Genomic DNA, 24,589 nt, shown 5'->3' on the forward strand with positions numbered 1-24,589 from the left:
TAAAAATTTTTACTGCCATATAACGCATTCCTTTTTGATAGCACGATAGACTTGCCGATGGAGTATGAAAGTCATTTTTTTGACGTGTATTTATGCTATGAACTATTGAAATAGTTACAAAGTTTTCACGATTACATACGGGGAAGACTATTAATGAAAAGATATACTAACAAGCCATGGGCATTATTTGTAGTTTTTGAAAATAGTCCTACACGATTCCCTAGATTTGGCACCTACTATTATTCTAATTACTCTTTTTTGTAATAGAAATATATTGTTACTATCTGTGGAATTTCCTCAGAATATTATTCCAAAACTCATTACCGAGTGGAAGTATGCAAAGTATATTGTTTTTAAGGTATTGATATTTACTATCTTTTGCATAGATCTAATAGCAAAACAAGCTGAATTTAGTTTGGGGGTAATTTCTTTAATATGATTTTTCCAATTTAACACATCGATTTGAAGCCAAGAAATTTGGTTGTTGTTGTTTCTAATAGGGATCTATTGTTAATTATTGCGCTAGAAATTTGCGACGTTGAATTTGGACAGGATTTAAATTGAATTATGTTAGATTTGTTACAGTTTAATACTAATTTATTGACTGAGAACCAGTCACATATTTTGAAGAGAATTTCCTCTGTTGAAGATTGGAATGTGTTGGAGTTATTGGCTGTAATTACTATACTTGTGTCATCTGCAAATAATATGGGATGACCTACATCTTTTATAAGGGGGGCAAGATCATTTATAAACACTATTGTTTTGATTATCGTTGAATTGCTAGTATAAATATCTTTCTGACAACTTCAGTCTTCAGTTCTCCGGATTTGTTTTGTAAAGTAAATACTGTAACAACCTTAGAATCGACATGATCATCTGTGTGTGTGTGTGTGTGCGTGCGTGCGTGCGCGCGCTACGGGGATGCGGAATTATTATTACACATGCTAGTAAGAATATCCAGATAGCTGAGAAATTGCATGTCTATTTAAGTTTCTTATTATTTTTTTTTTTTTCAGTTGTGATGGACGTGATCAAGATAGAACGTGAGATCGACCCTGTGGCAATAGAAAGAAGTAATATAACTGATCTAGTAGAGGATAATTCTTTATCACAGGTAGCCTATATTAAAAGTAATTACTAATTACAATTTATTGGTAAATATCCAGAACAACTGTTGCTGTCATTTCGATAAAAATACATTCCAACACCCACCTATTTTTCTCCCAAAAATGAAAACACTAAGAAATAATGAGCGGAAAGCGTTAAAATTCGGAATACGTGAAAAGAAAAGTAACAACTCCCAACTTTCGCAAGTAAATTGAAAACACAAAAAATAAAAAGCTTTAAATATAGACAACTTCAAAGTTACACTTAATGGTGAAACTCGCGCTGATTTCTGAAGTCAAAATCGTTGAATTTATAAGCGATTTTTTTTTCTCGCGATGCAGTTGGTCGTGTATGCAAGGCATAACAAAAGCCTAAACCAATCACACTTAATCTGTCACAGATTTATATATGCAAGGTGTATAAATAGAGTATTCAAGGAATTACTGTTCAGTCCATTCAAATTTATAATAGCGATCAATTTAACATTCTTAAGCTAATATAGTCTAACCTAACCTAAGCTATGTTAACGACGAAACAGTTCAGTAAACAGTTAACTACGATACAGTATAATTTTTGCTTCAAAACGCTAGATAATTAAAAAGAAGATAGAAAGCCGATTTTATGATATAAAACCATATGTGTTTAGGTATGACCTACATTAACATTTATAAAAATATTAAATAAAAATCCTAATTTTTCATATATGTTTGTACACATTGTCATCTATTATGTATCATAATAAGAGAGCACAAATTTCAAAGGAATCATTATTTAATTTGAAAACTTATGTCCGCTACAGAAACTTGCGTTCATTGTTTCGTTCAAACAATTTGGATGTGTTCAGCCCTAGTGATACAGCAGATGTTAAACCTGTAATCAACCTCTTACCAGATATCCAGTGACATCATGTCCAGACGCAAATGAACTGTATCATTGCTTTGATCAATGTTGCCATTGATATGGGAGGCCACTGGTGGTATTTTCATAAACTGTCACATATATCATTATATATACCGGAATTTTTAATTAGGAAATTATAGACCTCGTAATGTTATATCTACAAACCAGATATGATGAATATGTGTGTGTTTGTGTATTTTTCTTATGTTGAGCCATCCTGGAGCTGTTACATAATATCTACTTCCCCTTAATTAAACATTGAATTTTTGTCACCTATAATATAAATTCTGCAAGTAATGACCAGGTCCTGCCTATATGGGACCAGAGAGCAACCAGTGAAACTTCAAATCATGTTCGAAAGTGCGAATTGATATAAATCCTCATTTTATTATGTGTTTCTGACCTTTAGGATGTTAATTTATTTGAACTACGCTTGAATGGCGTAAAGATGGAATGCATTTTTATTTTCTAAAGCTCCAACACTCTCTATAATTTCTCTCTCTCAAAAAAAAAAAAAAAAAAAAAAAAAAAGAAACATTTCGTCGTTGTTCCTGCAGTAACTCCTATGGGACATATTTATCGATTTTCACATTTTTGCTCTATTAAATAACTTAAATAGTGATACTCCAAATAATAAAATCTGCTAAATGTAATTATATTTCTTTGTTTCGAAAATTTAAGAATTCAAAGTCTCGTATGTACGGCTGCCATAGGATGAGTAAATGTGTCTTTTTTTTTTTTTCCTCCTGAAAAGATTTATATTTTACACTTTTGCGTTATTGCAGGAACAACGACGATGTTGTTTGTAGGAAAACTTTGATCTTTCTTTAGTTGTAACTTCATTGAAGATTCTTCTCTTTTCTGCTGATAGTGGTATGTATTATGTGATACTAAGTTCCATTGGAAGAGAAAATCTATCTCGGTTCATTTCTCACACTATTTACGTTTTCTGGCAGGTATTTACATGAGAGATATGTAATGTGTGAAAAATTAACTTATGCGAAACTTTTAATGGCGTGTTTTAATGGAGTTAACATCACCGCTCGTACTGTTAATGTATACTCATGGGAAGAAAATGTGAGTGGCTTTGAAAAGTCTTCATGACTTCGATGCCTGTCCATACCTGTGGAGTAATGGTCAGCGCGTCTGGCCGCAAAACCAGGTGGCTCAGGTTCGAATCCCGATCGGGGCAAGTTACAGTATCTGGTTGAGGTTTTTTCCGGGGTTTTCCCTCAACCCAATATGAACAAATGCTGGGTAAGTTTCGGTGCTGGACCCCAGACTCATTTCACCGGCATTATCACCTTTATTTCATTCAGACGCTAAATAACCTAGATGTCGATACAGCGTCGTAAAATAACCCGATAAAACGAATAAACTTCGATGCCATTCTGTGTACCAAAATTTTGCATTATACCACAGTGTAGTATATACAGTCACGAAGCTTGAGTTGTGAGGGTGCTAGGAACAATAGACTGTGCAGGTACTATTTCGCATTGTCTGTAATGAGGCGATATTAGCGATCCTAGTGGTTAGCAACTATCTTTGGATGCATATTTACTACGTATTGAGTTTCGTGACTGTATATACTAGACTGTGATTGTAATATCGTCATGATTCCGCTTACTGATTTCCCTCCCAGGCCTTTAATACGAACATAACCCTGTTGTGTCGTAGTCTGTTTCTAATTTGGATAGTGATGCAGTTCACGAAACTTCCATATACAGGAGTATGACAATGAATAATTTGCAGGTTCCACAATTTTTTCCACTCATACTTGTTGAAAGAACATTCCCAAAGTCATTTTATCGAAGTGTGTGGTAGCTCAGTGGTATAATGTTTGAGTACTTCCGGTACAAAACAAAATGATGCTAGTACGGCAACTCAGAATAAGTGAAACATAGAAAAGGACGGTAGTGGTGATAGAGTCACGTAAGTAGGGATGTTTGAGAATGTTTCTTTTTGTGCAGCATTTCAATGGAACAAAAGCAGGCCGTGGTGGTTTTTCACAGTTTCTCTTAATACAATAGTAATATACGTTACAAGAGCGGTATGTTGACGTTTTCATGTTCGAGGAAAAGATTGAAAAAGCGAAACGTAGTTGAGCTTTTTTAATTTCCGAGAACATGAAAACAAACATACCGCTCGTGTATCGTACATTATTTTGTGCGAAGATCGTTTATTACATACCTGAAAGACGAATTTCTAATTAGTTGCAATGAAATCTCCATGTTGGTTTCTGTTTAATGACGGCAACTTCGGAACACCAAAATATCTTTCTTCAACATTGTTGCTATAAAATGTTTTCTGTGTTTACTATACTCCAGCAGGCCGTGATATACGTCTGTCTTTTTTTTCTCCCAATCTATAAATGCGAACTTAAAACAAACGGTAAGGTTATGTAATGATTTATTTTTCATATTAATATTTTAACAATGTTATTTATATAACATATTGCAGTAATAACATCGGCATCTGGAATCTTGTTGATTTTTTCACGGCTTCCTTAATGTTACTTGTATCAGGAATGCAATAAGTTTCGTGGAGTAGTAGACTTTACTTAATTTTTGCAAATATTTAAAAACAATAAATAACATTGCAATTTAGGTGAAATTGCAGTGGTAAGTTTCCAATTTATAATTATTACTATGTTAAACGTCTCTAAAAATAATATGTTAAAAGCCTAAAGCAGTAAAATGAATGTCGCGCTTAAGCGGTAAGAAGAGGGAAATTGTTATGTGTGTTAGGTTGGGAATACTGAATGTGGTATTTCACACTTACCCCGTATTGGTTCTGTGCGGAAAACAAGCAAATACGCACGATCTTGCACAAAAGAAACTTCTAGCCATAGATTATAGTCAAAGAAAAAATATGTGCGGACAAGAGAAGAAACCAGAGACTTATTGTCTTATTGTTTTTTTTACTAAACTACGCAAATATTAGTGGACAGGCCAAAGCTGTTTCAAATATTACAATCTAAAGGCTACCCACAGAACATTATCAGAATGATTAAGAGTTTATATAATGCCTCAAGAATTACCGTAAATACTGGAAAACATTTAACTCGAGAAATTTAAACAAATATAGGCCTAAGACAAGGGTGTAGTTTATCACCGACACTGTTTAATATTTATGCTGACGAAATTGTTCGACAATGGAAAATTTTAGTAGATCCTGGAATTCTAATTGATAGAGGAATAAAAATTAATATTCTGGTATATGCCGATGATATGATTGTAATACAAGATACTGAAACAAAACTACAAAAAGCAATAAATGAACTAAATAAAATATGCCAGAAGCATGATTTTAACATATCAAATACAAAAACAAAAGTAATGGTATTTCAGGGCAAAAATGCTGTTAAGATCTAAGATTGAAATAGTTAATAAAGCTGTAGAACAAGTAACAAATTTTAACTACCTAGGATGTGATGTAAGTTACAAAAAGGATAATGATATAAAAATAAAATTACAATCATTCCAGACAGTATGTGGCACAATTAATAGAACTTTGAAGAATAAAAGCAGAAAGGTAACAAAAATGAAATTCTGCAATGTAATGGCAGTTCCTGCTCTTTTATATGGAAGTGAAAGTTGGGTTACAACAAAACCTGAAGTCAGTAAATTACAAGCGGCAGAGATGAGATTTTTGCGGAAAGTAAAAGGATGCACGAGATTAGATAGAATTAGAAATGATATTAGGCAGGACTAGGAGTATACCCACTTATTGATAAAATAGACCATTACAGACAAGATTGGAAATTACATGTAGAGAGAATGGACGACTACAGACTTCCTAAGAAAGCAATATAGATTATAAACCAAAAGGACAAAGAGATCAGGGACGAACGATGAAAAGATGGAACGACCTTTGAAGCCTGAACGGGTAACTGCCCATACCATGAAGTGAAGAAGAAGAAGAAGAAGAAGAAGAAGAAGAAGAAAGACTATGCAAATATTGTTTCTAATCTAACACATTGTTGAAAATATGCTACAATATAATATATAATGTAGTATATAATATAGAGTAATGGCCGAAATATTAAAAAACCTTTAACAGTTAACTGTGCATATTCATCATCGCAGACGTTAATAACATGTATAACAAACGTTTTTGCATCAAAATATGCATTTACATATAAATCATAGCCTCATAATGTAAGGCACATGCTGTGAGTTGCGATCAGGCTGTGGCATGTGGAGACATAGAGAACAATTTGTAAAGTTAGAAGTCGTCTTCTAACACCGTAATAAATTGCTCATTTAAGACGTCTTTTTATACTGCAGGAACGGAGTTTTTCGGATCAGCATGTGACTGATATAAAGGAGGAATATGAGGACCACAACCTAAATCTCACAGCTGAGATAAAATTTGAGGAAGATGGAGCGCCAATTTTCTTTGCTGTGGTGAAACGTGAACCTGAGGTGAGTTAAGCACAAGGAATGCACTGCTTGTTTTTTTTCCGGTGTTTATCTTATGTTTTGATTGTAACGGACACTGCCTCTTTCCAGCAGTACCTGCAGCGGCTTTTAGTCTGTGATAGTGGAAGAACAATCTCATGTCCCCTTATTATTATTATTATTATTATTATTATTATTATTATTATTATTATTATTATTATTATTATTATTTACGTCTTGTTGCATTGTTATCTCGTTTTTGTTTTATATTTGAAAACGAAATTGCTCGTTATAGTCAGTCGAAATGGTTGCCACACATTCCCACAGTGTATTATGTTGATAATGTGTTGTACTTGACTTGATTTCATTTTGTTTTCTCTATACCTTTGTCTAAAATATATATATATGCTGAAATATATGCACAATAGTACATTATATGCAGGAATGGCTGAAATATGCACAATCAGCTTTTCGCATTATTACAGACGTTAATAACATATCTAAAAATTGCTTTTTTTTTTTTCATGAAAAATTTACATTTGCATATGAATCCTTGCCCTATTCATCATGTCAAGCCATTACATGCAAATATATAGAGACCGCTTGTAACATTAGAAGTCGTCTCTTAATATCCTGTAATCAATTATTCTTTTAAGACATCTCATTGTACTGCAGGAACAGAATTTCTTGGACCATCACGTGACTGACATAAAGGAGGAATATGTGAACCAGAGCCCTGATCTCTTATCAGAGATAAAATTTGAGGAAAATCCGTTCCCTGTGGTCAAACGAGAACCAGAGGTGAGTGGAGCACAAGGAATGCACTATGTGTTCTTCTTCCAGTGTTTATCTTGTATTTTGATTGTAACAGCCACTATACCTATTTTCAAGAGTACTTGCAGTGCCTTTCACTCTGTGATTTAGACAAAAAGTCTTATCCCTATTTACTATTACAAGTCACGTCATGTTCCACAGAACTAATGTTCAATCGTTATCTCGTTTTATGTTTTAATTATGAAAACGGAATTGCTTGTTACGCTTACTCTTAATGGTTACCAAGCTACACATTCCAACAGTCCGTTTGAAAAGACGTTGCTCTTAAGGTCGCGACTTCTTTTTGTCTCCTGTGTGTCTTTTTCTAAAATTCTCAATACCTTTCACCGTTTCCAAATAATTGTGATTGCTTTAGATGTATGTGCAAACATTATCACCTCTCTTCCTTGATTTCAAGTATTTATTTGCAATATATCCTTTGTAGAACATTATGATACCCACAGAGAAAAGTTATTTTGTAAGGTTAGTATATATATATATATATGTTGCTTATTTTCAGTGGATCCCAGAATAGATTCTAAGTTTTGGAAAATATTCTGATATATATGTGCAGTTACAGCATGTATGAAACTACTGTTTATTTCTTTTACTCTTTTCAAGTTATCAAGTTCACGAAATGGTTGAACGAATTTAAATGTTGGCAGACAAAGAAACAAATGCTAGGGACGCGATAAAATTAAACATATGCTAGGGACGCGATAAAATTGTGCGATAAGCAGCCATGATTGGTTGAAAGATGTCCTTTCGTACCATTTTATTTGTCAAAAGTAATGTGACGTAGTTAAAGTGTAATAGTCAATAGAATACGTTTTTTAACTGCTGGTGTTATGAGCACAGAAGTTCTATCGAAAGCAAACTGAATCAGGCCATTATATAGGTACCTGCTAATGTAAGAGTTACCTGGTTGAAATTTTTCTGGATTTCTCCTTTAAACAATTATTGAGAACAAATGTTGGCGAACTTTCGGTGCTGGACCTTGTACTCATTTCGTTGCCATTGCCACCTTTATTTAGGTCAGACATTAGAGAACCATTAAAGTTGACAGTGTCGTAAAATAAACCACTTAAATAATATACCATATTCGTCACTATAAATCAAATTGTTCGTTCATAGATAATTTCTGTTATTAGGGCTATACAGTAATTAATTAGTTATTCTATAACAGCCATTTTCCACCAGTCTGCCACAGCACACTCTAACGATCCACTCGTGTGCGGCAGAATGCAGAATGCTGCTCAAGTCAACCTTCAGTAAACACAGCGTAGGTGTACGAGCAGCAGAGAAGAAAACGATTGACGCGCATGTAGGGTAGACAGATCAGTAAAATTAGAATATAAATTAATTTAATTTAATTAAAATTAAAATTTTATTTCTCTTTATGGAAGAAAATGTTTCATGTATTAAATACTTAGCGACAATGTGCTGATATTGTATGTTTTCTAATATCCTAAATAACAAATTAAAAAAAAAACACGAATAATTATTACACAGTATTCCACTGGAAAATTCTCTGTCATTAAATTTTGCATTTCTATCATAAACTTTAAATAAAGGTACATAAATTGTTTTAGTTCAATTTGTGAATAATATGTATTTTGTTTCTCTTCTCTAATTTTATTTTTTTTTTTGCATCATGTTCCTTTTCACCATTTATTGCCCGGTATTTTGACTAAGAAATAATTAATATGTTATTAAAACTGTGCCAAGTGTAACATCCCTCTCTTCAATTTGTCAGTGACAGGTTTATTTTTTGGTGCTCGGAGTTCTTTACCAAAATTTACATATAATTTCTTAAAACAATTATCAATATCATCTTTTGAAATTCAAATAATCATCTCGCAAATTCTTAAAAGAGTCGCTGCAGATTATACAGTTTCATTTATACCACTCAGAAGGCTTAATTAAGGATACGCTAATTTCAAATAAAATCTCTTATTTATAAGTATAATTTTATAGTCATCTTCTAAGATTTTATTTTATAATTGATAATCAATGGTGCTTAATTATTACATTTTATTTTTATAACAATATTATATTTAATGTATTACATTTGCTATTAATTTCCGAATCGTCGTGGTCATCCTTAATTAAGGCCGGACGAGTTATTTCTCTCTCTCTTAATTCATATATATTTATCTGCCTTATCTGTATTTTGTAGCAATCATTCTCTCCTGAAACCCTAAAAATTCCCGTCCTGCTTGGAAACAACAGCTTTATATAGAGTGCCGCAGGATTTTAAATAATAATTGCACCTTTATTGTGCCACATGTTGAAAAAGGGTGGAAAACGCTGTTCTATTAGGAAAAGAATTATCCCATGAAATATCTGCTCCAAGAATTAGTTTCTTTTATCTAAAACTCTGGTAGCCCTAATAAGACTTGAATGGAGTTCTGTGGAATCTATACTTGATGCGCTTTTGTTATTGTTGTTGTTGTTTTCTAATGCCAGGCGTTAGACAATAAAGTCATTTGACCTCTTGCACTCCAATATGTTAAATGGCAAGTTGTAGCCGATTTAAGTGAACACCATATTTTAACGTTTTGGTGGCTACTTCATTCACACAGAACCCCCAGAATGTCTGGAGGACTACACCTGCTGTTGGTCGACGGGTCCATTGGACCTAGCTGGGAGATCTTGTTGATCACCAGCTTTCCCTCCTTAAGCCACTGGAGGACGATTTTAGTGCCATAGCAGGTCAACACTAGGAACAGAAAAGTAGAAAGAGGAGGAAGGAAAGGGAAATGAACCCCTAGGCCTCGAATGCTCTAATGCCGTCGGGGTTGAAGAAAGTAAGAGTTCAGTCAGAGGACTGGATAGGAAAGGGTAAAGAGGGAATTAGGTATTGGATAGAGGAAAATTATACCAAATTCAGTCAATAACTCATCAAGCTGACCAGTGCTAATGGATGAGTAGCCCCTTCCTTTAGTTCAGCTCGTAAAATTATGCTTACTAACAGCTGCACCACGGGAAGGTGGGGATGGGACATTGGGTATTTGTCCAGTTTGGTTCCTTAAAGCCTTCAATGGAAAGGATTAATGGCTCTCCCCCCTGTATCCGACAGATACTCTTTTGCAGCCGCTTTTGTTAATGTAATTAGTGCTATCTTTCTGTTTTATTTGCTCTGTATTTTTAGGTAGAGCAAAGAGACATGCCCACAGTGATTGAGGAGCCAAAGATGGAAGTAACGGCAGAGGACAACGAGGTTTTCATCGAGAGGTGAGTGCGAGTCTTCACGTAGAGAGTTCATTGTGTTTGATGTTTCTGTTTTCTTGACTGTCTAGAAGCATTTTCAGAAGAGCTGTCTGTCTGAGTCATCCAGCAATAATGAATCATCACATTCGCATCCACTTCCTTTGGTATCTAGTTTCCATAAGTACTGTTCAAACTTTTCGTCATGTTGTTCACTTGATTTTCAGAAAAATCATGTAGATGAAAATGGAAGAAGTGGGCCTTCACACTCAAATTGCAGCCCATGGAAATATTGAACTTCCATTTTGAGTCCATTCCAATCGCTCATCACCTTTACAGTCACTGTGTAATATGAATTTGCCTATTTTATTTGTACAGTTATTTATTTTTTTGTTTCTTTGTTTGTTCGTTGCTCTGTTCGTTTGTTCATGCATTCTGGTGTGGTTAAGGGCATCGATCTTTCACTTTCACACCACCAAAATTACAACTACAGTAATACATACAAGGATTCATGATCAATGTTTCATGAGGGGTTGGATTTCTTTCTGTTTAGCCACTGATTCTTCTTCCACTGCATAGACCTAGCCCTACTGTCCCACTCAGACACAAAACATGTTGGTGTTGTTATTAACGAATGCAGAGTTCTTAGCAATAAAGTCATTAACTCTGTTACTCTCCAATATTTCTAACACTTTGTTAGTTTAGAGCAGTGCTGCTACAAAATCAGCATAGCAAATTATGATTTTGAGGTTATGATTATGGGATACACGCGTGATTCTGTGTAAAAAACTGCATATAACTGTATGACTACTCAACGTTCAGGCAGGGTTGTACAAAGTGTTACTGTAAGTAACGTATTGTAGTTGTAGTGAAAATCACAATCATATAAATGAAACAATTCATGTTACTAGTGCCTGAGATATGTCTAGCACAATAATAATCAACAGTAAATTAAGTGTAATGAAATTATATAACAACTTCTACAAAAGACAAACAAATAAGGCATACACATTATTTAAAAATATGAATGTTTGTGATATATTTAAGAGTTTACGATTGTTGCTTATAAATTAGCAGTACGTCACGTAAAATAATATAGCGTACTCTTCTAAACGAAAATAGTATATATTGTACTCGAATTGTATTGTGTCACGAAACATTGGAAGAAAGAGCCATAAACTGGTACGTAAATACATGCACAAACTGAAGAACAAAGAAAGGTATTTCCTAAGCTTTTATTTCATTACTTACTTGTTGCAATTCAAATGTGTATTTACTATGTCGAAAAATTTTTTCTTATATTACAAGTGTTCATTTTTCTCACCTGAAGTACCTGCTGTAGATTCTTGTTTAACATATATTTTTATATATAACAATCTCTATGTCGGTAATATTACGTTAGCAGGTGCAATCCTTAAAACTGAACGCAAATTATTTTCTGCCAGTCGACTCCTTAGTTTAGATTTGTTAAGTTTCGTGTAAGGGAAGAATTGGTATCACTTATACGTACCGCGGAACATGGATATAATTATGGATATTGTGATGATACCTTCAATCCTCTTTACTCTTATGCATGAGGTCGGGTGATGCACTGTATAAGGTATATGTACACCCACAAAACGCAAAAAATAATAAAAAATGAGAATTTTCAAAATATAACTATTTTAATAGAGAATTTTCTCCCCTTTAATTTGATATAAGAATTTTCGATTTATGCGTTATGGTTTTTCAGATAAGTCCCATTTTCCAAAATGCTGCGTCATCAGCCACAGTCACTTAGGCTACTTTTGGAGTAATCTTTCTTGCAGTCAATCCCCTCGTCCAGCATTGCTTGTAAAATAAACTTCTTTCTAGTCCCGAAATAGATGCATAGATATCTGGGAATGATCATTAGATTGAAAAAACGTTTTTACATAATGAAGTAATTTATAATCTTTTACTGTTAGTCATAAAACTAAATTTGTGTGTCAATGATGTATGTCATTTTAATAAGAGTCCAAAAGTAGAAATTACAATTTTGAGGACAAACACCATCGCAGGATTTGTTGCATCAATGGAAATAGGGACAAAAATGCCGGAAAAAACATTCAACACCTGTAGTTAAAACAAGGCAGAGGTATTTGAGAGGCAGAAAGAAGCTGAAACTGGACCAACATGAAGCTGCTTAAGGGGTGACATATGATGATGAAGTCTTCTAGGCTCTGAAAGTTTGTGGCTCATTTCCTGTAAATAGTAATTTTAGAATATTTAATTCTTTCAAACATGATATCTCAGTCAAATATCGTGATACCAAGAAGATATTGGTGTTATTTTGAAGCTTGAAATGTCTCCCAGTGCCTGACAATGAGTAAAATAACATTAATGTAATTAATATCTCCGGATTTTTTACATGATTTGTGCAACATTAAATATTATTGTAAGTTACTTTTATGGTAATATTTAATTAATGTAAATAAAAAAAAATAGCTCTATGTGAGGCACTAAAGAATAGTTTTAGCTATAAAACAGTGAAAAAACTGTGGCTCTATCTTAAAAGCTGCATGAGCTATCATATTTCAAGTTGGATGTCAAAATTATGAACAAAATAATTTTTAAACACAATTTGGACATAATTTCAAGGGATTTGTTCACTTCATTCTCTTTCTGGTATCATTCTCAATTGTACAAAAATTTTACAGAGCAAAATTATACAAAACAAAATTTTTTGTATCTGAAGATGTACATATGCCTTAAATTTGTACTTACCTAGGATGTAAAGCATAAAACTGCGGGTAGGATAAGGATATCGAGGGGGAGTGAGGTTAGAACGCGTGCTGTGCTGGAACAAAATTGAAGAACACCACGTAACAGAACTTGATGACGCCGCTGGTTTAGAGATACATGCTATATATCGCTGTTAATGATTCTGATGCTCTGCTTCCTAAAGACTGCACACTGGACAAAATGGTGAAAAAAAATTCCAATTTTGTTTTAGTGTTTGCAGGTAGCACTCTTGATAGTAGTTCTGCGCCACATATAGAATCGAATGGCATTATTACTAAATACACAGACTTTTTTTGTGTATATATTTGTTCTTGTTTTTTTTGTGTGTTTCTCGTTCCTTCAGGAAGTGATACCAATATTAATTTTGTTTATAAAGGCCTATAGGTGTTGGCAGTAATATTTCACAAGAGAACCGTAGCAAATTTTATTAACAAACGCCATTTAACATTTAAAATAAATAAATTAAAAGTAAAATAATGAATAATTTTACGCTACTGGGAAGCCAAATCACAAGCCATGGTACGAAAAGCGGATATCTTATCTCTACGTCACACACACCTCGTAAGGTTGACTACATTGTAGACGGACGAGTTTCAGTGAACAACCAGAACAGCAATACCTTCGAGTGCAGTTCGTTTTCTCGTGTGAACTGCGCGGCAGAGCTTAGAATTTCTAACGACTAAGAGTCAGCCCATTTTTTTGCTGCAAAGCGTACATCCTATTGTGTCAAATCATTAGTGATCTATGGTATGATTCTTTATTATTGTTATTCTGAATGTTTTCATTAGTTTGTCCAATCTATTTATTTTCCATTATCAAAAATGTGGCCCACCAACATCTGCACATACCTCAGACTCGAAATTCTATCAAATTTGGAATGCCACTTTCCTTTCCTTATACAATATCACTAATAGTGTAAAGAACAGATCAACCGTAATCAAGTGCTTGAGTGGAGTAACATGGGAAGCTCATAGCAGACACTGAACCAAACATAGACTGTATTCATCCATCCAACACTCCGAATCATTCATTCATTCACAGTATTCTGCTCGTCGGCAGGTCTGTCTTTGCAAACCCAGTATTCTCCAATATTTCCTATTTCCTGCCTTTCTCATAGTCTCCGCATACAAGTCAAATATCTTAATTTCGTCTAACATCAGAAGCTTCAGGTCAGTTTCCTCTCCGGCAAACTTGGGCGCATGTGGCAGTGTCCACTTTTCCTTCCCTTTCCAGCTCATACATTGGTTAATGCGGGGTTCATTCTATGGAGTGTGTACCAAGTGCTTCCATGCAAACACGCTCTAGCTTTCTGAATACTACAATCGTAGATCTCTGTGTGATTCAGATACGTACCAGCTGGTCGCCTAGTTCAAGTAGGATTATGCGTCCATGATGTTTTGTTTCTTTTTCCATTCAGGATTCTAGAGAATGTTCACAGAACTGACGTCATTTATGTCGTACAGACCATCCGACATGTTGTGTACTGTCTAGCCATCTTGTCTATAGTATCGACGCCTGCTTTGGTTTTGTTACACTGGAATAGGCTATTATTTGTGGCTTAAAATTGTTGTCTCTCATTGAACAAGACTTACCACGTGATGATAGCAGCACAACATAGTCTTTTTTTTTCTTGGTTTATGGAATGATATTCAAATCACCATGACCCCAAAAAGAAACGAATAAACTTATACTTATCATTATGGCAGATGAAAAAATTATATTTAGTATTCCTATATTCTTTTAAATTGTAATTTAAATTGTTGGAGAACTTTTAAAGCATTGTTATTAATTTAACTTTCGCAAAACAACAAATATGAAGTTAGAGATAATACCAATACAGATTTTCTCATGATGACGCTACTACGAAATGCAGTCAGTTATGTTCCACTCCAAATTTTTCTAATTTTAAAGTGACAGAATTAGCAAACTATAAAGATCTTATATATCACAAGAATAAGAGATAGAAAACGTTATAGCACATTTGCAATCCCGAAATTTGAAACAATAGCATAAAATAGCACGATTGTCGAAAAATAGTAAAGCAAAGGCAGGTGGATTTGAACAGAGAGGTTTACTAAAAATAAAAGCTAAGAGTTGACTAACGTGGTGTAATCCTTATAAAATTTATTGTACAGGTGAAGTCCAAATTGTTGCTCATTAATGAATTACAAGACTGTATCTCTAATCGTAATATACCTCCTCATGAAATAGGTTTGTTTTCATTTGAATATTCAATAATGCAATGTATACATGTTGCGACTATTTTATAGACTGATAGTATATTTACTTCAGGGTTGCAGCTACCAATCAGAGGACTGTATCATCAGAACTGCACAGTTTCGCACTTGAAGAGAACGAGACTCTGTGCGAGATTCCCAAGAATTCAAGTTCCTTGGGAAAACCTGTGCGTACTCGTGAAGATCAGAAACAATTGGAATTAGAATTCTCTAGAATATGTTTCTCAACTAAGCAAAAACTGAACAGTCTTTTATGCAATGACATAGGCAAGAAAACTTCCAAATGCGATGTTTGTTCGAAGTATTTTTCAAACTGTTACAACCTAAAAACTCATAAACGCCTGCACACTGGGGAGAAACGTTTCAAATGTGATGTTTGTGGCAAGCTTTTCGCGCAGTTGTGTTACCTAAGAGCACATCTACGTGTGCACACTGGCGAGAAACCATTCCAATGTGATCTCTGTGGTAAGTGTTTCACGCAGTCGGGTAAATTGAAAGTCCACAAACGTTTGCACAGTGGGGAGAAACCTTTCAAATGTGATATTTGTGGTAAGTGTTATGTTCAGTTTGGTAACCTAAAACACCATCAACGTCTGCATACTGGCCTGAAACCTTTCAAATGTGATGTTTGTGGTAAGTGTCTCTCTATGTTGGGTAATTTGAAAGCCCATAAACGCACGCACACTCACGAAAAACCTTTCAAATGTGACGTTTGTGGTAAGGATTTCACGACATCGAGTGCCCTAAAAAGACATCTGCGCAGGCACACAGGCGAAAAAACCTTTCAAATGTGACGTTTGTAGTAAGGATTTCACGACATCGGGTGCCCTGAAAAGACATCTGCGCCGGCACACAGGCGAGAAACCTTTCGAATGCCATTTTTGTAGTAAATGCTTCTCAGATTTGAGTGTCCTAAGAAAGCATGAACGGCTGCACACAGGCCAGAAACCTTTCAAATGTGACGTTTGTGCTAAATGTTTCACTAAGTCGAGTACACTAAGAGGACATGAATGCCTGCACATAGTCGACAGACCTTTGAAATGCGATGTTCGTTTAAATTGATTATCTGAGCTTCGTAATAAATGCCATGAACTCTAGCACAAAGACGAGGCCTCAAAGTGAATGCGGTCAAATGCTTTCCGCTAATAGCTATATCGTTGATGTAGTTCAAGCCCATTGGTTACAATCCTTTCTAATGCGAGTTTTGTGATAAATTTTTTTCGCGGGTGGGTATTCTAAAATGCCCTTAAGTGAACGGGGTAGTGTTGCTTTTGGGATTAAAAATTTTCAGTACAAAAGGTCAGTTCAATATTTCTAGGCTTTTAGAGTTGAATAAAAATTTCCATGCTTATAGAATCAATCATTCTGAATTCAGTGGTATAAAAGACAACTAATTACTTTCGTATCCCTGTGCAAAGACCCTAACTGATAACGTGTGTTCCCAATTTGCTAAGTGTACATCATTCTTCAGGGGCACATTATTTGCTACAATTTTAACTCATATGCCTTATATATTTTTTTAATTATCTAGTAATGTGTGCTGTAAATTTTAAAGCAAAATTTAATTCAGTATTTCACCCCTAGTGAAAGAGAAAAATATTCAACTTTAACATTTTTTTCAATGCATATATATTTTTTTCTCGCGTTATGTGTGTGGTATTCTTAAATCATAGGTCTGCTATGTAGAATCCAGGCTGCAAAAAAACACTAAAAATTTTATGTAAATTGGTTGAGTAGTTTCCGAGAAAAATACACTTAGTTGTGAAAAATATCAACTTATGGAAAACTGCATTTCAAAGAAAGAAGGATGTATGAATTACATGCACCGTTAAATTGCAAGAGGCTTTTTAAAGGGCTTATCTGCAAAACTACCACCAAAATATTTATATTGTTTTACAGAGCAAGTTTTGTACTTTTTTTAATACAAAATAAAAAATCGGAGTTTTGACATCTAATCACTACCTGGTTCCCTTAAAGCCTATAGACGAGAATCCTTTCAAATCTGATATCTCTTGTAAGACTATTTGAAATTTGTTTTCACACAGCGACGAAAATATTAGGTAATGCGATGTCTGTGGAATCTGGTTTTCTCAGTCCTGTAAGGTTAAACATTAAGGACTAGTCCACAATAAACTAGGAACAAAAAATACGAGGACAGAAATAATGTTAAAGTACATACTTTGAAAGGTGAGCATTCATAATTAACGAGAACATTGCAGGGAACGTGAAAGTTGATTCACTCTGATCTCATCATAGAGCTATTTCCTCGTCGTATGTTTTGTAGCAAGGAGGCCGTAATGTGATATCTTCTTCATCTATCGTGTCTAATACGTGTGTCTGACCAGATTACCACTTGAATTCTTAAAAAATTCTGTGTTGTAAATTTGTTCGAGTTGTCAATACTCCAGGCTTGTCAGTCGGTAATTCATATCCGGTCGGTTCTCGAGATCTGAAGTTTAGTTGTTGCAAGAGTGTCTTAAGAAACACTTTTAAAGTCATAGATCTCAGATGAATGGTCAGTTTTTTATAAAACAATAATTACTTTTAATAGATGTAATGGTGGAAGGAGTCCATAATTGTACCTATTTTTAAAAAGGGGGACAAAACCAATTGTGGTAACTTTCGAGGAATATCGCTTTTGTTGACGTCGTACAAAATTTTGTCCAATATTCTTTTGAGAAGATTAACTCCGTACGTAGATGAAATTATTGGGGATCATCAGTGCGGTTTTCGGCGTAATAGATCGACTATTGATCAGATTTTTTGTATTCGACAGATAATGGAGAAAAAATGGGAGTATAAAGTACAGTGCATCAGTTATTCATAGATTTCGAAAAGGCATATGACTCGGTTAAGAGGGAAGTATTATATGATATTCTTATTGAATTTGGTATTCCCAAGAAACTAGTTCGATTAATTAAAATGTGTCTCAGTGAAAAATACAGCAGAGTCGTATAGGTCAGTTTCTATCTGATGCTTTTCCAATTCACTGCGGGCTAAAGCAGGGACATGCACTATCACCTTCACTTTTTAACTTCGCTCTAGAATATGCCATTAGGAAAGTTCAGGATAACAGACAGGTTTTTGGAATTGAACGGGTTACATCAGCTTCTTGTCTGTGCGGATGACGTGAAAATGTTAGGAGAAAATCCACAAACGATTAGGGAAAACACGGAAATTTTACATGAAGCAAGTAAAGCGATCGGTTTGGAAGTAAATCCCGAAAAGACGAAGTATATGATTATGTCTCGTGATCAGAATATTGTACGAAATGGAAATATAAAAATTGGAGATTTATCCTTCGAAGAGGTGGAAAAATTCAAATATCTTGGAGCAACAGTAACAAATATAAATGACACTCGGGAGGAAATTAAACGCAGAATAAATATGGGAAATGCGTGTTACTATTCGGTTGAGAAGCTCTTATCATCCAGTCTGCTGTCCAAAAATCTGAAAGTTAGAATTTATAAAACAGTTATATTACCGGTTCTTCTGTATGGTTGTGAAACTTGGACTCTCACTCTGAGAGAGGAACATAGGTTAAGGGTGTTTGGGAATAAGGTGCTTAGGAAAATATTTGGGGCTAAGCGGGATGAAGTTACAGGAGAATGGAGAGAGTTACACAACACAGAACTGCACGCATTGTATTCTTCACCTGACATAATTAGGAACTTAAAATCCAGACGTTTGAGATGGGCATGTAACACGTATGGGCGAATCCAGAAATGCATATAGAGTGTTAGTTGGGAGACCGGAGGGAAAAAGACCTTTAGGGAGGCCGAGACGTAGATGGGAGTATAATATTAAAATGGATTTGAGAGAGGTGGGGTATGATGATAGAGACTGGATTAATCTTGCACAGGATAGGGACCGCTGGCGGGCTTATGTCAGGGCGGCAATGAACCTTCGGATTCCTTAAAAGCCATTTGTAAGTAAGTAAGATGTAATGGTACTTGACATTTGCTCTTAATCTTGCTATTTTCGATTTGTGCAAATTTCGGTAACGGTTTTAAGAAAGAGATCTAAAACAAGGTAATTTTTTTGCCATTTTCACATTAAATCCCATAGTCTTGAGGTAAAACCATAAGAACAATAACATCCAATTTTTTATACATCTTGATTACACAGCTTCAATATCCAGTGGATAGAGATTCCTTTCATATGAACATAATGATAATAAATAAAATCTCTTCCTTTCCTTAGTGTGAACAGTTTGGGAATTTCAGCTTTGTTTTCCTAATGGCTCCAGTGAGAGTTGGGTTTGAATCTAAGAGCTCCTCTGTAAAATTAGAGATAATATCAATACAGATTTCGTCATGGTAATGCTTACTACCAAAAGCAATTCAGTTATGTTCCATTGCAGTTGCGAGCGTCGTTAAATAAAAACCATAATTTAATTTTTACTGATATCTTTAAAGGAACTCTCTCACATAACCCCGCCATCAGTCCCTATCCTGAGCAAGATTAGCACTGTCTCTACCGTCATATTACAACTCCCTCAAATCTATTTTAATATTATCCTCCCATCTTCGTCTCCGCCTCTCCAAAGGTCTTTTTCCACACATTCCCTACCAACTAACATTCTATATACATCTCTGGATTCTCCCATACGTGCTACATGTTCTGTCCATCTCAAACGTCTGGATTTAATGTTTCCTATTTATATCAGGTGAAGAATACAATGCGTGGAGTTTTCCGTAATGTCACATATCCATTCTGCTGTAACTTCATCCTTGTTAGCCCCAAATATTTTCTTAAGCACCTTATTCTCAAACACCCTTAACCTCTGTTCCTCTCTGGTAGGTCTAATATACCTGTTTTATAAATTCAGGTTTTTGAGAGCAGACTGGATGACTAAAGCTTCTCAATCGAATAATAACACGCTTTTCCCATATTAATTTCCTTTCGAGTGTCATTTATATTTGTTAGGTTACTGTTGCTGCAAGCTGTTGGAATTTTGTTCCTCTTGAAAGGATAAATTTTCAAAGTTTATATTTCCATATCGTACAATATTCTGGTCACGAGACATAATCATATACTTTTTCTTTTCGAGACTTACTTCCAAACCTATCGTGACTGACGCTTTACTTGCTTGAAGTAAAATTCCCGTGTTTACCCTAATCGTTTGTGGATTTTCTCCCAAGATATTCACGTCATCCGTATAGACAAGCAGCTTATGTAACCTGTTCCAATTCCAAACCCACTGTTGTCCTGGACTCACCTAATTGCATAGTGTATGAATGTAGAAAGTAGTGTAACGAAAAATTTAGAATCCGAAACGCTACTTAAATAATTCTCAATCCATAACGTTTATCTCAACCATGGCGCTATAGGCCCCTGAGGTAACATAAAACGAAATCTGTTTCTAAACACAATTTTCACCGTGAATTCGAGATAATTCTCTTTTCCTTACCAGAATTATAATTGCGAATTATTATTTAATTTCAAATCTAAAATGAAAGCCATCCAATTTGTGAACGTAATGGATACAGGGAAAACATTTATTGCAATTCAGCTCTGTTAATAGGTCTGACATACTTAAATATGCACTACTCCTGCGATATATCACTATACTGACAGTGAACCACTCGCATAACTTAGGTTGTCACCAAAGGAAAGCCAACAGGCACTGGTGTGGTGTCTTCAACCTTTATCTCTGATTTGATATCGTAACTGTGGTCCATGCACTCTGTGTTCATGTCAGACACTTCCAGATGCGATACATTCTATTCATACAGAAGAAAAACACATCGTGAATAATTTTATTACTAGCTATTTTAAAAATTATTTGATGTGAAACAGCCACAAATCCGTGGTTCTGCGTGGCAGTCATTGGCTAACTTTCAACACAGACGACAAATTGCAGAAGAAAACTGAAGGCAGAATAGCAACAAGAGCTTAAAAGACACTTGAAATGAATAGTAATAGGGCAGGTGTTAGTTCTGTAAATAATTTACACAGGGTAATATCTGTGCAAAGAATTTGACTTATTGGCTACTCTAGTAATAACTCTGATTGAGGTTCTGGCTGATATGTACATACATTATCATCTAGTATACTCGGACCATCGGATGTGTTCCCTCGTAAGATATGCGAACAGAACCCTAATTCCTTCTCAGCCTCGGTAATTCATTTCTCTCCCCCACTACTCACAATTTTGAGCCATCTTATGGGACAGTTTATTTCCACTTGCAGTCCAGTGTTGTCAACTGAACGAGAATACTGTAGCACGAGTGGTGAAAAAAAAATATTATTAAGCAAGTAATAGCATTTTTCGATTAAGAGAAAGAGACAGGTCAATATCTGTTTCCTATCAATCGGGCAACGAAAAGAGCAGCTGCGATCACAGGTGGGGCTTATTTTATTGATTGCGTATTAAAATTACTAAACTACTTCTGCTATAATACAACATTCTTATGTAATTTATATGGCCAGATGAGAACGCCAAATAAAGTAAATCAGGAGAGCGAGATTCTGTGCAGGAGATGAAAAGCTAGAATCACCAGGGAGAACAGACCAAGGGAACCTTTAATTCTTGTAGATGATATGGACCGATGTATTTTAAGAAGAAAGATGCAAGAATTTTATACTATGCAGAAAGAAGTTCCGACTTTGAAGAAATTATTCAAGGTTGCGAGAGGAGCAATAAATTTCCAAGATGGAGAGAAACGTTACGGATTAATAGAAGAGGTAGTAGCAAGATTTGTTATCAACTTGGGTGAAGACAGTAGCAGTAGCAGCAGCAACAGCAGGAATAGTAATAAGATTCAGATATGTCCGGAATATGCCTCTGTAATTTCATGCATAATACAAGTATTGATCTTTTGTAAATATGTAAATAATTTTCATAAGCATAAATTAGAACTCAAGTATTTTATCAGTATGTTATGTTATAAAGTATGTAAATAAGATCGTTGCATGTAGTACCTATCTTCGCCATAGCCGGTCCCTAGCCCGGATGAGAAACGAGTGTACATGACTATGTGTTCATTCATTCCTACAGTTATATAATTTTACTAGAACTTCAAGATCACGTTCCAAACCGAACAAAATAAGATAATGAGGTGAAGGAGAAGTAGGCTTATTTATGAAGAAAATATTTCTCTTTAAAAATTAAATAAATTCCCTTCACGTAATTTCCATTTAACAAACATTAATATCCACTGTAATCATATAATTATCTCCAAATAATCGCAGAAGTCAATCAGCGTCATTGGACCTACTTAAATTAAATTATAAGTAATAATTAACCTCACATTATTAGTAAGCAATATTCAAGAGACATGACATTGTTTGATGGAAGTTTGTCAATGTCCCTATTCTGCAAGGATCGTGGCCTGCTCTTTGACGTGGTGGGAGGAAAGCTGGTGGAATGGAGTGAGTAGAGACGTTAACTTTTCCAAGAACGACGACAGCGCTGAAGGTGCACAGATCTCGCGTGACGATCTGTTTGGGTCTATAATCTGAAGTCTGATTAGTAGTGTAACAGGCACGTAGCTAATTGGCAATGTATGCAATGGAGGACGAAAGGAACTGGCCACCATACCCCATTATCTCCTGCCTAGTAGCTTCATAACTGGTATCTTTTGGTATCATCTGTGAGGTTCTGACCTGTCTTCGGACAGTTGACCAACTTTAAGTTGCGCGCAGCATGGAAAAGTAGGGGGCAGCAGGTTCGGCAGCCGCTACTTTTCGGGTTGCACCGTTGTTCACACGTCGCAGTACAAGAGTTGCGCAGTTTTTTGTACTGCAGCGCTGCAAAAGTAGCAACGTGTGATCGTACCTTTATGCAGCGTCATACGCGTCATTGCCCTCTTTATCACGGCCCATTTGATTCTCGCGCTTGGCTGTCGCCTTGGCAATCTATTTGTGATTAGCTGGTAGAAATTTCGGTAGGTCAAGTGTTTCATTGTTGAAGAGGTAGATACAGTCATCGGTCTGTCCCCGTGAAGTGCAGGCGTGTTCACTGTCATCGTTTATCATCCACAACTCATTCATGTTTTTTTAAAATAGTTAGTCACCGGTCGGTGCGGTACTTCGGTTCTATTTATTCAGTACATAAGAGAATACAATTTTACATTAGAGAATTTAGCTGGCTACATGGGATCATTGAATTGAACCCGAGGCCAAGAAAGAGAACGAAGAAGAAGAAGAAGAAGAAGAAGAAGAAGAAGAAGAGGTAGATAGTACTTCTTTACATTTAAGATATAATAAAGATACAAGTGTAGTATGTTATAAGCAGGGAACGGATTTATATGGACTAAAAATATATGAAATATGTAAATATATATGTAGTTATTTTTACCAAAATATGGAATTAAATATGGATTTTTACCAAAATATGGAATTAAATATGGACTTAAAATTATAAAAAAATGACTATGTACGTTAAATATTGGTACATTTTAATCAAACTAAACAAAAAATATAATGGACGTACCTTATCTTCCAATGTAGTTTCAACAAAACACAATTTTTATTGTCTGTTACCATAACAATAGGTTACAAACATTTCTTTCAAGTGCTGAAAAGTGAATCTTCTTCTATTGTCTCTGAGGATAGATTTATACTGACTAAAAGAGCGTTCGACGTCACAAGAAGTAACTGGTACATAATTCAATTTCACAATGTCTGCTGGGGATAAGTCCAAGTTAATCTTCACTGTTGATTCACCACTCATCACAGCAACAACCTTTTGTAGTTCTTCATATCCAGGGTTTTTCGAAAGTACAGTGTCCACCTTAGCTCTTACTGCATCTGCAACTTTACCTCTACCACGATTCAGTTGTTCCACAGTACTATTTATAATTTCAAAACTTTCAGATAGTGAAAGGTGCCTATTTTGGAGACTTTTGAGCGTTTTTATGATGCATGAAAATGTATGCTGAATGTGAGCTAAGTCATTCTTCACACTTATGTCACAGGTAACTGTTTTCGCAGTATCAATTGAGACTGCATCTTCAGAGTCCAATGCAAGGAGAACATTGTTAATAGAGTCTATATGTTCGGCATAATATTCAACTGCTTCTAGCCATGTACCCCATCTAGTTAAAATTGGCTTTGGTGGCAATGGAATTTCAGGGTACATTTCTTTCAACATGTTAACTCTACTGGGAGCTTTGAGAAATACTTTTTTCACTGATGAAATCAACA

General features: G+C 35.1%; 2 protein-coding genes across 3 annotated transcripts in view; both read left to right on the forward strand.

The window, feature by feature from the left end:
* The window catches only part of LOC138692140 (zinc finger protein 235-like), an 81,407-nt gene extending 64,035 nt beyond the window's left edge, over positions 1-17,372 (forward strand). Inside the window, exons 6-8 of the mRNA XM_069815133.1 lie at positions 6,300-6,437; positions 10,381-10,463; positions 15,492-17,372. Of these exons, the coding sequence (XP_069671234.1) occupies positions 6,300-6,437; positions 10,381-10,463; positions 15,492-16,230 (960 nt within the window). The 3' untranslated portion in view covers positions 16,231-17,372. The remainder of the gene's footprint in view (positions 1-6,299; positions 6,438-10,380; positions 10,464-15,491) is intronic.
* The window catches only part of LOC138692139 (zinc finger protein 678-like), a 59,129-nt gene that overhangs the window by 14,704 nt on the left and 19,836 nt on the right, over positions 1-24,589 (forward strand). The window contains exon 1 of one of the 2 annotated variants that reach the window (XM_069815131.1): positions 22,769-23,328. The exons of the other annotated variant lie outside the window; for it this stretch is intronic. The gene's annotated coding sequence lies outside the window, so the exon portion shown is untranslated. Of the gene's footprint in view, positions 1-22,768; positions 23,329-24,589 lie in introns of those variants that run through there. 2 annotated transcript variants of the gene reach the window in all.

The sequence above is a fragment of the Periplaneta americana genome, chromosome 16 (assembly GCF_040183065.1).
Source record: "Periplaneta americana isolate PAMFEO1 chromosome 16, P.americana_PAMFEO1_priV1, whole genome shotgun sequence".
NCBI lineage: Eukaryota > Metazoa > Arthropoda > Insecta > Blattodea > Blattidae > Periplaneta > Periplaneta americana.